Consider the following 15,184-nt stretch of genomic DNA (forward strand, 5'->3'; position numbering starts at 1 on the left):
AAAGAGGGAAGAAATTGCAAGCCATGTTTTTTACTCTTGTCCTCGAATCCGGAATTGTAACCCAAAAAACTCTTCAAATCTTCGATCCTTTGAAGCTCCGAGATGCCGCCTCTATCCAGAATTACACTCCCCAGGGAAGCCTCATCGAAATATTCTTTACGCTCTCAAAATAGCTCTAAAAGTTCTTCCCCTAATCAGTTCGGCCACAAACTACTTATATAGGCAGCAGTCATAGTGTTGCAACGCTCCAATGTAGTGTTGCAACACTGATGGTAATTTCATCATTACTAATCGTAGCGTCGCAACGCTGCAAGCAGCATTACAATGCTACCTTGTTTTTAAATGCTCTTTGCCTTGCAGCATTGCAATGTTGTTCAATGTTGCCCTGTCTCCGATTTTCGTATTTTCTTTCCTTTTTCTCCTTTCATCATTACCCTAGGTCAAACCTTTGACCTTATTGGGGGTATTTTGGTCATTAATCTTCCAAAATTGCTTGCTCTCATCCAATTGCTCGATTTCCTATAATTAAACAATAAAAGCATCCAAGATCACAAATTAAGCATAAAACTAACTAAATTCTAAGCCCAGAAAATGCACTTTTTGGATGTGTTTCAGCAAAGCATGTTGTAAAGTAAAAGTAAGTTTGTATGTCATTTTTTAAGGGGATTACTCCTCTTTCATGGGGTTATGATTAACATGAGGTGGTTATGACACTCGTAGTTTCCCTCTAAACTAAAGTACCCCGAGGAATGATTAAGCTTCGACACTTATTAGGGGATGTTGCTCATAGTTGGATGTCTTTCACGTAACTCGTGTGAACAAGCCAAAATGAAGGTGATGTGTCTAGATAAGGGTTCCTTTTTTGTGTAAAGTAAGAAAATGAGAAAAAAAAATAGAAAAAAAGTTTGGTTTCCTTAAGTGTGTCATTGCATTGTTAATTCTAGGAAGCTTAGTGTCACACCCCCTCCTAGATTACCTATTTAACCCAAGAGGAGATGTGGAGACAGCAGATGTCAACCCTCTTATGACATCTTCTGCCAACTGATCCTGTAAAACATCATAACCATCACAGAACTCAACATAACTTATCATCACAAAATGTTATTTTCACATCGTTACTCAAGAGATATTTCATTATAGACCAAATTTCGACTCTAAATATGTAGAGCCTAACTAATTATCGTCCACTTCTAGACACACAACTGACTATCAAACCCTTTTTACAACGGTGGAAGACTAAACCATTTTTGTCAAGCAACCCGCAACCCTGGAATCCTGAAACTCTTCTGCTACCTAGGGTGGGGAAAACAAAAACATAGGAAAATTGAGCTGGGGAGTCCAGTGAGTGGCATACTTTAGAAACATAAGCTTTTACCATAGGAATCTATGTTTCCAAACAACTTTTGAAACCATATTCAAATGACTCAAAACATATCTCTTTTTCTTGAAAAATATATAACACTTTTGAAGCCCAAGGTTTTAAAAAGATTATGTCGTAAAACATGTAAATCATCATAATGCATAAAACCCTGAAAATCTCAAATAGAATTCTTCACCTCATAACATTAGTTGAGGAGAGCCCTTTTGCTTAATAACTCAACGTCGAAATCCTTAATTAGTGTGGAGTAATCTCGACATAACCAACATCAAACTATACCTACATGCACGTGATAATTCCCTAAATACCGTTATACCTTAGGTACCAGGGCCAAATACCTTCTCATAGTCCTTCGGTATAAGTTTCTTGATCATAAGCCAGACACCTTCTTATCGTCCTTCGGTATCGGCTTCCTCATCACATCATACTAATTATACTTCTAGGAAAATCATTCAGTTTAGAACATCAAGCATTCCACTAAAATAAGCCTTAAAAACATTTACTGTAATAACTAGCACGGAATAGAGGAATGTTGAACGACACATGCTTCATGAAACTCAGAGCTAGAAAATCTTAGGGCATGCGTCCATAAGTGCCTTATCATGCGTTCAAATAGAGCTTGAAGAAATCATGTTTACTTAGAAAATTCATCATAGAACTAAAGCTCATGCATGACACTTCTTAAAAGAAAACATATTTAAAACTTAGTAATACATACATTGGGCTCATAAGAGAAAACATTCTATGAACTTATTCTTCATAAAACTCTTACACATTTAACTCCAGACCTTAAGAAAATTTGAACATGTTTGGGTACTAACTCATATAAAAGCATGCTTTTGAAGCATTTATCAACATTCTATAGTTAGTCATTTCTAAACATGTTATGACTTGAAAACTAGTAAAAGCATTATGTTGAAATACTTTAAGAGTTAGAAGCCACTCGCCTTTAGTTAGCTCCCTTCCTAGCCTTTTAAACCTTGAGTTCCTTAGGCCAATGCTGAAGGAACTCTAAATACAAAGGACCTATGAGCGGAAGCAGATCGTCCAAACTCCATTGTGAAAGAACACATACATTCATAGTCATACTAAACAAATTATGCACATACGTTAAATTACAACATGCTTCTTGAAATAAATACAAAGGATAAAGAGACAATACCTTGGAAGAACACTTCTTCAAAGTAATCCTCGTCAAGCATGAACGCAATGAGCAAGAACTCGATCTCCCCCGAACACCAACAAGTAGAAACTCAATCCTCGAACAACCGAACACAACCACAAGATTACCTTGGTATTCTTGGTGTGAGAATCCAAGAGTTATGGGCTCTGGCTTATTTTGGATTGAGGGAAGGATTGAAGTGATGGAGGAGACGATCGAGTAAACGAATGAACGTATCGTGTACGAGGGAAGTCTATCGCATAGATTGGATACTCGATCACTTAGACTCTCAAGCTATCGTTTAGTAAACTCGATGCTATCGTATAGTCACTTGATAATAAATTTGATAACTCGTATTTCGTAGTATGATTAGAAAGAAAAAAAATTCATCTTTATTCCATTTTTCCATAAAATCGTACAACTACCCACTAAGGGTGGTTATTAACAAAAAGATTTTTAATTTATCAAACAATTTATAAATTATAAATAAATACAATAACTAACTTATTATATTATATTTATAACCTATAGTTTTAATATTGCATCATATACAATATATAAACCATAGTTCTTTTTCTTTATTTTATAGCATTTAATATAAATCATATTTATATTAAAATTAACTATGAATCTAATTCATAGAAATTATATTTGAGTCATATTCAAATATTAGTTCCTTCAATCAACCAATACTGTATCAAATACATTATATCAATTATATTATATATAATTTAATTAATTTAATTATATCATATATAATCAAATTACATCTAATTCCTTAAGTACCAGTGATTCCTCTAATGTGAAGGATCTCATATCTAAGATTTCTATTAGCACGTTCGGAACGCTCTGATCTCACTGTGAACCAAGTAGTACAAACATTATACATTCAATACATATAGTTATGCAAACAAATCTTAATTAACAGCATGCTACGAACAACAAATTAACAAAGGGACAGAATTCCATACCAATGAAGACAATCTTCAATCTACAGAACTCCAACGCAGCGGAAACCCTCCACATGATCTAACCAACGCCTGATGATAACGTCGACTGCAGCAGCACGAACAACAAGAACCCACCGACCGCAACGGGGACGACACCACCACTAAAGAGTCCTGGGTATTCTCGGAGTGAAAATCCAAATGGTGGGCTTTGGTGAATTTGGTGAGAGGACGAAGGAAACACGAATCGTGTGAGTTGATAAGCAAGTGGGAGAGAAAACAATGCTATCGCATGGTAGAAGTGATTATCGTTTAGGAGGAACTACACGTTCGTGTAGGATTTACTGAATGATTGTTTAGGAAAAGGTACACGATCGTTTAGTAAAACCAGCACACTATACGATCGTTTTAGAGAAGCTATCCGATCGTGTAGGAAATAGCGTGCGATCGTTTTAAGTGCGCGAAGGACGATCGTTTAGGCGGAGAAGAGCTACCGTATAGCCTTTCAAGTGATCATTTTCTTTCACTAACGCGCGCTTCCAAAAACTTTTGGCGAATGACGGATGGGCCAAAAATGAAAACTCTTTTCATTTTTATTCATCGGTTACAATAACCGACTCATTCCCACTAACCCACGTCAAACGCGAAAGATTGGTAATTATCATATAATTAACCAATTAATTAATTAATTAAATAACCATATTATATTTTATCCATAGTTTGACCACATATCAGTATAGTATTTCTCCTTCTACTTTGATATAAATCATATTTATATCTAATTTACTCCAAATAATGTATCTCATACATTTAGCACCATTATATCATATATAATTTAACCAGTCCAATTATATCATATATAATCGAACTTCTTCTTGTCAATTTGAACATTTCAGATTTAACCCAAATACTGGTTCTCGATTTTATCCAAGCTACCCAGGGAGCCTAATGGACCTGGCTCAAGCTCCAACGGTACGTGAATAGCTGACTAAACTCTTTAGCCACGAGATCCACCATCCGTTAACCGTCGGGCATTCCACTAAAAACCAATAGTTGAACTCTTCTTACCACAGATATATTTCTGTGTCCATCGGATATAACCAATCATGAGTTACAATAACCCTTCACAGATGCTCGAAAGTACAGCTGGGCCAAATTACCATTTTTGTCCCTGTAGTTACATCTCACCCTTAAGTACCACTGATTCCTCTAATAAACAATACAACATAGCTCCAACTATGTGTGAACACCTCTCGAAGCCAAGAGAAGGTGTGTGGCACCATATCGTTCAAGCCTCGGAATCAGCCCTTAAGAGAGCCATCTATCTACTTACCACTGTTTCGGGGAAGGAGTGAATTCCAGTTACACCTACAAAGCGGGTCATACTCGTAGTGTCACCAGGATAAGGTATCCCTCCTTATACATATACTACAGACCATTTAGATTATCACTTAAAACACGATCCACTTGTATGTCTCCACATACATGTTTAAGTTACAATGATAACCATAGATCTTAGTTTATTGTTTTGTGATTAATGCAACTAAAATATCAAATATTTTATAGACTGGAGTGAATAAAATATCATATATTATAAATCATAAATGTTTGTTCATAAAAGTGTTTACAAACTACAGAACCCTATAAGATTTAGGGCATCAACCCTAATAAACGCATACTTCCTTCATTCTGCAACATAGTTGGCCGCATGGTATCTATTTGGATGCATGGTCCACTCTTGGACGCATGGTAGGCGTTGATATTCAATCTTGCAGCCACTACTGTCTCAACTCCAACCCTTTCTGCTTCCCTTCATTTCCAAACACTTATAACATCATTTACATCTCGAATTAGACAAAACTTTCTTCGTGAATTTGTTAAGAATTGTCTCAGGAAGCTTACCCATAAATTTGAGCTTCTAATTAGTCCTCTAGAGATCAAAATGCTCCAAATACCTCATACTACTCTAGATGGTTTGAATTCTGACCTTTCTCGAGTTCTCTTCACTTTTGGGCATTATTTTGGTCAGATCTTCTCATGGAAGCCTAGGGTTGTATTATAAACTCACATTTCTTCAACATAGTTGAAAATCACCTTCTTAGTACAAGAGAAATGCTCACCCCGCTTGCTTCTTTCAACCCTGAGTCAGTTGATTGCTTCTTCATCTCCTAAATCCCACGTTCAACTTCCAGAACATAAAACTCGAAATCTATTCATTAAAATTCAAAACTTCCTTCTATGAACTTCTTAAATATGCTTTTAGCTATCTTACCTCAAAATTTTAGCTCTTAAATCTTCTTAAATTGACCATAATTCATCAAAAATCATGGATTTCCTGATTGAACTGCACTACCTTGAATCTTCTTTAATTTTCAGCATAATTTCGTGGGAGTTTCTTTTCAGCAGCCCCAGATATTCTTCCCCTCTCAATCAACTTTCAATTGGCGTATAATGATCTATTTTTTAAGAGTAAAAAGAGCCAAACCAACCTCTTCTTACAAGCCCATATATAGAAAACTCTGCATGAATTCCCAGCCTTTATATCTTGCCACATAACCTCTACAGCTGGACTTTTCCTCAAATTTGGCTAAGTATCATGAAGCCCCCTCATGCTTCAGTCATATTAGATGTCTTTCACCACCCAAAACATTACTTCCAATGTATAGAGTCTTGCTTTAATGCATGGAAGTTCCTTTGCCTCCAACATATCACTAGGTTTCAAACTTTTCATCGCATGACTTGTCTCCACGCCAACTTTGTTCCCATGGAAAACCATTCCAACACATGGCTTGCTTATTCCTCAAGTTAAATTCCTAAAATGTGCTTCCCTTACTTCATAACTTGTTTCCTTGGTCCTTCAATGAATGGCAGCCATCTACACATGGTTACCACCTAACTTCTAACGCATAAAGCTTGTTTGGGGTGCCTTGCATGTTCTACTTGACCCTACTTCTTAGGTATCCTTTACTCAACGTATGGTGCATCACTTTTACCCTTACTAGGGCTTCCTTGGTGTAACTTCTTCTCAAATGGAGGTCTCATCCTTTGCTTATACTCCAAATATAGCCTTTTCCATGCTTGAACTCCTTAATTCTCACCTATGCGTTGAGCATTCTCTTGATCATGCCTTCACCACATAGTTGGCTCTCCCTTACTTTACTTAGCTTGGCCACACATCTCTTGTCTTTCCCCTTATTCATTACTACACATGGCCTACTAAACTAGCTCAAGGTGTGATGCACTCTCCTCCCATTGGACTACCTCCAATGCATGGTTGCCCCTCTTTGCAACACTTAGCAATTTATCTCCATACTAAGTATGTTTGTGTGCCTCCACTAGAGCATACCTATCCTTGACTTAGCCAGCTCAAGTCTTCCTCCTCAAACTCTCCCAAGGCCAACACAAGCCTTGCTTTCAAGCATCTCGGTAAGTCTTCATAAGTCGCTCACCTCGGAGAATCCTTAGGGAGAAGTTTCGGGGGTTACACTTAGCTCTTGAACCTTCAAGCCAGAGCAGGAAAAAACGAGTTAAGAGCCTTATAAAACCATTCTGGGTTTTGTGGGCTTAATTAGTAGGACTTTGGACTCACTCATGCATGAATAGGTTTAGAATTATTTTTAAAATGTGCTTCATTGATTGATTGTAATCGAATTTCATTTTTTATTGCAAATCTTATCCTTATAAATTGTTGAGACTAGAGTAACAACCCTTGTGATTAAGCAAGCATAATTTTTTTTGTGTGAATGTGTGATTTTACCTTGCTCAAGGACAATCGAGAATTAAGTTAAGGGTGTTTGATAGCACAAAAAATGTGCTATTTTCCTCTTCTTAATTCTAAGTCATTACTATGTTTAATGTGTTTATTTAATGATTTTATAGGTATCAGACATCTTAGAGGTAGAATGAGTCTTTACGAACTGTTCGGGGTTAATTTGGATTATTTAGGAGTTAATTTTAGCAACCAGACTTCAAAAGTATTGAAAGGACGAAAATGCCTCTAGACAGAACGTTACAACATTACAGGATAGTAGCGACTTGATGCTGGAAAACAGGGCAGTGTTGCAACACTCTGATTATTGACAAAGATACGTGTGAGGACTTGCAGCGTTGCAGCGTCATGACGCTGCGACTGTAGTTTATAAGCTTTCTTCTTCATTTTAGGGTAAAAGGTGCATGGACGAATCACCCCTAATCGGCTCCTAAGCCGATTTCTTCATCTTTTCACCTCTCTCACTCATAATTTTCTCTAATTTCTTCATTCCTCTCATATAATTAGTTGAGATGGAGCTCGGATTTGTCTTCTTCATCCCATGGAAGGTAAGTTCTATCTAGTTTAGGGGATTTTGGATTGAACTCTATGTAGTGTTTGGAGTTTTATTTAAATGTAATCTTTATATCTTGATTATGAGTTTCCTTTCTGATTGAATTGCTTTGTAATCATATTTTCTCATGATTGTCTAACAAACTTGAATGCTTGGGATTATCTAGCAATATTTGACATGAAATTGTTAGTGAGTCCATAAGAAGCAAAAGGTTAGATAGGCTTGCAATTTGTTGTCTTAACTAATAGTATGGTTCCTATTGACCTAGGAAAAACTATATTGAATGTTTGATTAGACGTTGGAAACTAAATATTCATCCTAGCGTAAGCCCTAGAACGTAATGTGGTTAGGTAAATGTGTTTAGTATGGATTCATCTAGCATGCTAACTAATTAGGTAATTAGGACCATTGGTTGGATGTCCAATCGATTGGGCTAGGCATAATTAAGAACCATAAGATTGCATTCTAATAATTCGATGAACAAGATTACATTGAGTCATTCTATTATTCGTCCCCTAAGCTAGAAGTCTTAGTTAATTACATTCCTATCTTTTAGTTTCATTGCATTTTATTCTTTTTATGTATTTCCTATTCCAATCCATACTAGTCCCCCCCCCCCCCCCCCCCCCCCCCCCCCCTCATTTTATCACTTTAATTAAAATTGAGCTTCGATGAACTAATCTTCCGTGCTTCCCTTTGGTTCAACCCTCGACCTGCCACTTACATTACTAGTTAGTATAAGTTGTCTGTTCAGTGATTTATAAATTTTATTTGACTAACAAGGGTTTATGGGCAATGATAAACGCAAAGCTTCTGTCAATAATTCATATATCTTTTTCATCATGTTATTTGTTTAAATCAATGTATTTTAACTGTTCTATCTTTAATTTTGTTTTTATTTTTTTCATTTTTTGAAGATTTTTTTAGATGGGGATGATTTCAAATATAGGAAAATATCGAAGTCATTTATAAATATAGTAAAATATTACTTTCTATCAGTAATAGACCGCGATACACATAGATATCTATATATGTCTATCTGGAAAAATTTTTGGGAAATCATCATCAACATCATTTTACAGTGTCAAACTTAAGGAAAACTATAGGTAATCAGCACCTATCATCTTCAACCTGCATCTTCTTGGCTAATTTTTTGGTTATTTGAGGTATGACTACATAATTGTAAAGATATAAGGAGGAGGCAATGAAAGTGGCAGTAATAGAATGATAGTAAATGGAGGCGATCATTGATGAAACTCTACAACAATTTTAGTTTTTAGATGTCAGTTCAAACTAACATCATATACGTATGATGATGGATTTCAAACTGATATCATATCACATGTCAGTAAGGGTATGATGACAGATTAGCTTTAAGGGTAGTTTGGAATCGCCATCAAATCTTTGGACATTGTAAGTTTACGATGACGATTATATATGATGACGGTTTCTAGCTGACATCATAAATCTTCTTAAAAAGATATTTTTTTCTTTTTATCTGCTGATTTCTTCTTCTTTTTTTTTTTTTTTCCTTTTTATTTGCTACTTTCTAATTTTTCTATTTACCAATTTGGATCAGTGATTTGTTCATTGAAAAATCTCTTCATCTAATCGAGTGAGATATTTGTGCTCCGTAATGAAAATATTGAGAAAGCTTATTCTCTAAAGTATAGTAACAAATACAATGTATTTGTTATTCTAGAAGCTTATTCCACAAAGTATAGTAACAAATACAATGTATTTGTTATTCTAGTTTTAGGCAGCGATCTACATGTTGGAATTTGAGTAGTGTTTTAAAATTCTGTACAAAAGTAGGCATTAAATAACATTTTTTTTAATTCAAATGCGTAAGGGAGATATATTCTGCTAATATTTTGCTTATTTCAAAATAGCGACATAAGAAATAGAAATGAAAGAAAAGGATCATCCAAAGCCAAAAATGAGATTCTGAAATTTAATCAATTCGGTACAAATAAGTTGCTTCTATTTCTCTTACAGGTGAAATAATCAAATAAGGACATAACATATCACTAACAAAAATTTCCTTACATTAGGACAAATTCTATGAAAAAGAACTGAATTCTAAATAAAAATCATAATACAAAACTTTGAATTTACAGCTGAGCTCATTGTGATTGAGGTTTTTCAATTAAGATATCAATCACTTCTTTTTGAAATCCACTTTAAAATCGTAGTCATCATCTTCCATAGCATCCGTAGACACAGATGATTTACTATTATTGTTTGCTTTCTTTCTCATTTTCTTCGCTGCTTTCCTCATTTTTGTATTCAAAATACCTTCTGCTGAATACAGCTTCTCGTTTTGCCTGCTAGTTGCATCTTGTCCCTTCCCTTTGCTCTTGTCATTTTTGTCATCATCTTCGTTCTGCTCCAATGACTCGTCCTCACTATTATTATTATCAATCACTTCGTCGTCTTGCATAGTTGGCTCAGCGTTCCCATTCTAAATAACAAAAGATCATTCAGTTATGAGAAGCCAGATCATTGAACAAGACGCAAATCTCTAAAAAGGGATTTAGATGTGAAAGAGGACAAAAGAACAAGCATACATTTGGCTCTTGCATGTTCTCATCAAAATTCAGTGGACAACTTGGGGGTACTTCAACGGGATTGAAATCATTGACGGATTTGAGGCTTCCAATGAATGAACATTCACCTCCATAAACTTCGTCAATGTTGAACTCTTTCCCGAGCTCTGTGACGATCCTTGACTCCAAAGGTTCTACCTGACTCCTAATTGGGGGCATCGTATAATATGGAATTTTACCTATAACATCAAATAAGAAGATACTAAAATCAGCCTCTAAAAAACATACACACACCATTAGGTAATCATTTAGTTTTTGGTTTTTTGTTTTTTTTTTTTTGGTTTTTAATTACGCCTATAAACACTCTTTCCACCTTTAAATTTCTTGATTTGTTACTTAATTTTTACCGATGTTTTAAAAAATAGGGCCAAATAATGAAAATTAAAAAAAAGGAGGTAGTTTCAAATATTAAAAGACGGAAATCATTTTTAGAAATTATGAGAAAATAAGCTTAATTTTCAAAAACAAAAAACAAAATGGTTACCAAATGGGCCCTATTTATATTTTGTATGGCTGCAGCCATTTCCTTCTGTCCTAAACTACAGTATAAACAATAAAGTCAATTAATAATCAGAGAGAAAATGGACATTTTGTTCTGCTTTGGTGCGAATTGTGATCTCTCCGATGCCTTTTGCATTGATAACTTTTATTCAATAATGCCAATAGGAGTGGTTTAGTTGGGAGAAAGTTCAACTTGTTTTACACTTTTCATAAATCAAATAGAAAGTTAAGAATGTTTTGTTTTCTTAAGAGTAAACACAACTGAAAATAACAAACAGAAATACCTTCGTTCCAGTCATGTAGAACAATTCTAGCAGCAGCTCCAATATCCACAATTCCCCCCTTCTTAAGTTTGCCCCGAATAACAGCTACCTTCTGTAGAAAATCATCGACCGTATCGAAGCTTGAAAGCTTATATAGAGTTACCAAGGTTTTAGAAGGGCAAAGCTTCAAGATCTCCTTGACTACGATATCCAAAAGTAGTAAATAAGCTTTAGAATACAGAACTCTCAAGGACCATAAAAAGTTAAAACATTGCAAAATCAATATACCAGGAGCAACGGGATCTTCCAACTTCTCAATTCTCTTGCAATTCCGCAAAGCTATAGATGGCTCATTTTCTTTAGATCTTAGCATCACAACACCAGGGCAATCCAACAATTTGACGTTCTTGTCTAAATGGACCTCCTGCATCGATCTTGTTAATCCTGGGGTAGCACCAACGTTGACAACATGGGATCTCTTCAGACTGTTGATAAGACTACTTTTGCCAACGTTAGGCAAGCCAATAACACCCACGGTAATTGATTTTTTAATCTGTCAGATTCAAATGCACAACAGACCAAGTCAATGAACCAAATTTGAAAAGGAAAGTTCCAGAAATTTATCAGAGACAACTTTAAAGTACAAAAAAATGCAGGCTAGAGAACTCTCTTTTTTTTTTTTTTTTTTTTGATAGGAGATGCAGGCTAGAGAACTAATCCGGTGGAGCAGAAGGAAACACAAACAATCTGTGAGTGCGTGTATATATATATATATATATATCCAAAAGTAATCAACAAAATCAGAGTGGGATGACTAAGCATACCACAAGCTTTCAAATGCCAAAAGGCAACACCAAATAAAACAAAACAGAATGGTCAATTCTTGAAAGTTGAAAGTACAAAGGTTTTTGATAAAACTCCAAAAACCTTAGAAGTACCTCATAACTTCTTGAGTAATTCTTCAACAGTTTAATTAGAGTTTCAGCTCCAAGGCAATCACTTCTCTTCAATACGTTGCTCGTTTTCGTTTTGGATGTCTTTGTAGATTTCCAACCTAAGTTGGACCTTTGTTCTTGTGTGCTACACTTGAAGGCAACAGCAGGCAATTCTTCTCTTAGATAATTAAGCCACTTTTCAACAGCCTCTCGAGGGACAAGATCTGTTATAAAAAAAACATATAAAGACATACAAATTGTAACTGCTACAGATGAAAATAAATACGCAGCTTCTTGGGCTTCACATGACTAATCCATCCACAACTTAAAGAGGAATCTTCTAATTAGAAATACCTGGTCACTAAGTTCATCTGATTAAGAGCAAATCAAGTTCTTCAAACTAATAAGCACAAACACTAGTGAATTACCAAAAAGCAAAACATTTACATCTCCTTTCATTGGTTTTTGACACAACATAACATGCCCAGCCAAGTCAAACACGAAGCAAATGTGTATGTGTGACACGAAGCAAGTGTGTGCGTGTGTGTGTTAGGAACAAATAAAGAAATTTTAAAGAAAAACATTGAAATCATTTTTAATAAAGCATAAAAGATAAGCGTGTTGTATAGCATCTATTTTCTATGTACATGTCCTCCTCCATTAGTTAGTAGACTTTTGACACAAAGGGGAAAACTTTACCAATTTTGTTCAGAAGTAGTACAAGATGCTTATTAGGACCCGCTTTCATCACCATCTTCTCCATATCAATACAACGGGTGCCAAGGGGATCTCGTGCATCCAAAACTTCTAAAATAACATCTGATGCTTCAATAACTTTGACCAATTCCTTGTAGAAAACCCTGTCTGAGTTATCTGCATATTTATAGTCAATAACTTAATATGAGGGCATAAACATGAATATCACAATTTGTTTACTCCATTTTTTATACAAAACTCTTGATAGAAAACAACCTACCACGATTCCAAGTAGGCCCTACAGAGTTATCTCCACCCTCCATCTCTCCTAAACTTTGATCTGCAGAAGCCATATTATCATCATCCAGCAACCCCAGCTTCCTCTTTTGAGCCTGAACAAGATTAAACAGTCAAATTACCAGTAAATTGCTGTACAGCGATGTAATATACATCACGTACAAAAATACATACACCGTTCATAAGCTCATACATATAAACATATACATACATTAAAAATCTAAAAAAGTTCATGATAAAAATATTAAATTATAATACCCTCTCCTTTCGAGCTGCTTTCTTTTGCTCCATTTCATCAAGAGCACGGACACGACGAGCTTCAAGAGCCTTGAGCTCCTGTTCCTTGAAGGGCCAATCATTGGGAATACCCGGGTCCTTCTCAACTTTGCTCTTCCCCTTGAAGCTTAGCTTCTTGGCTTCCTTCGCCTTCTTCTTGTGATGCTCCTTCACCTTTCTAATGATCTTGTACTTCTTCTTTAAACTAACCCTCTTGCTTTTACTCTCTACAAGAAACAAAACATTTTAGAGAAGAAAACCAAGTGCGTCCCAGATGCTGCAGAAAACAAAAGAAAATGTGTTGGCTTCCAATATTACAAATAGAATCCACTTACTTTTGCTCCTCTTCACCATCTTTAAACCTCAAAAGACGAGGGGTTTGTGCAAATGACCTTCACTGTCAACACAAGTGAATGACTCAGAAAAACATTCTTCCCAGAAATACATGAGGCAGTATCACAAGCAAAAGACAGAGAAAATCCATCATAGATTCAAACAAGTTCATCTGCATCCATATATTTCTTCTATATTCAAGCAAACTCAACACCACTCAATCAAATTCACACTCAAGGATAGCTTTCTATTTTGCTTGTCCTTGTACTAAATTTTTAACTGATAACAATGATCTCAATATTTTCAGATACAAGATTTCAAAATTTTTATAGCCATTCATAATCCAGGTAAGTTTGCTTTTTCCTTTGTTTATCTTAAACCTCTTTTCTTTTTCTTTTTACTTATTGATTATGATAAGAATAATTTTATTTTTTTTCATTCATATGTATGGATTCAATACGTTCTTAGATTTATGTTTCATTTATACTGGTTGTGGTAGAAATTCAGGAAAGAAAAAAAAAATACTTCTTGATTTCTCTCCATGGGTAAAGAGAATAAACCAACATAAACCAACTAAAAAGATAAAAACAAAAAATCAAAACCTGCGGATATGAAAAATGAGCAGCGGCTGTTTTTTAGGGGAAAACAGAGATAAGGAACTTAAGTATCTCCGTTAGCTCGGAGAAGCCAGAGACACTGTGAGAGGCAGGAAGAAGACGCGACTTCTTCGGGAGACTGAGACCGGGGCAGCTGATAGTGCAGCGTCCGGCGAAAACCGAAGAGAAGGCGGCGGTGTGGGTTGCAGCGGCTGGGAGGGATAGGAATATGAAATAGGGTTTAAGAGAAATAAAGAAAGCCGGGATGGTTAAAATATAAAATTAAAAGGAAAACAGCAATAGAAAAATCAATTTTTACAAAAACAAAAACAATCTAAAATAATCCCTACTATAATCTGTTAATCTTTATACAAAGCTTTCATTAATAGATTTTTTTCAATTCTGAACATTTTAATTTTATCAAATTGCATCTTAACTTTCAAATATCAATTCTAAATTTTAGAAATTGTTGTAATTTTAATAAGTTCTCCAATGATTATTAAAAAAGAAAAAAAGACAAAACCTTTTTCTTAGGCATTGATGAATTAAAATATATATACACAAAATGAAACCGATAAAATTCAATGACACTAAAGTTAGTTGTTTCTTAAAGTTAAGGCATCACTTCTGTAGTTTTGAGAAAGTAATAATTTCATTTCTATGGTTTGATAAACCCTTATAAATAGTCCATATATTGTTTGTATTTTTTTATTTTTTGCAAAGATATTAAATTTAAAATGGAGAACACGACCTCACAATTTGATGTCAAGGCATAATTGCAAAACAATCACAAGACAAAAACAAAAAAGAAAAACAGAAACTCATTCCAAAAACTCCTAAAACATAACTCCCACGGAAAAGAACCTACT

At 35.1% G+C, this 15,184-nt stretch overlaps 1 protein-coding gene across 1 annotated transcript; it reads right to left on the minus strand.

Annotated features, from left to right (window-relative positions):
* Positions 1 to 9,719: 9,719 nt before the first annotated feature.
* On the minus strand, positions 9,720 to 14,574 carry LOC120087085 (guanine nucleotide-binding protein-like NSN1). Its single transcript, XM_039043956.1, has 10 exons — positions 14,322 to 14,574; positions 13,722 to 13,783; positions 13,369 to 13,613; positions 13,094 to 13,205; positions 12,817 to 12,990; positions 12,121 to 12,341; positions 11,471 to 11,735; positions 11,204 to 11,383; positions 10,380 to 10,597; positions 9,720 to 10,273 (listed from the first exon to the last, which is right to left on the minus strand). The coding sequence occupies exons 2-10, from the start codon at positions 13,738 to 13,740 to the stop codon at positions 9,971 to 9,973; spliced, it is 1,737 nt and encodes a 578-aa protein (XP_038899884.1). The 5' UTR covers positions 13,741 to 13,783; positions 14,322 to 14,574; the 3' UTR covers positions 9,720 to 9,970.
* Between the last annotated feature and the right edge of the window lie 610 nt (positions 14,575 to 15,184).

The sequence above is a fragment of the Benincasa hispida genome, chromosome 9, assembly GCF_009727055.1.
Source record: "Benincasa hispida cultivar B227 chromosome 9, ASM972705v1, whole genome shotgun sequence".
NCBI lineage: Eukaryota > Viridiplantae > Streptophyta > Magnoliopsida > Cucurbitales > Cucurbitaceae > Benincasa > Benincasa hispida.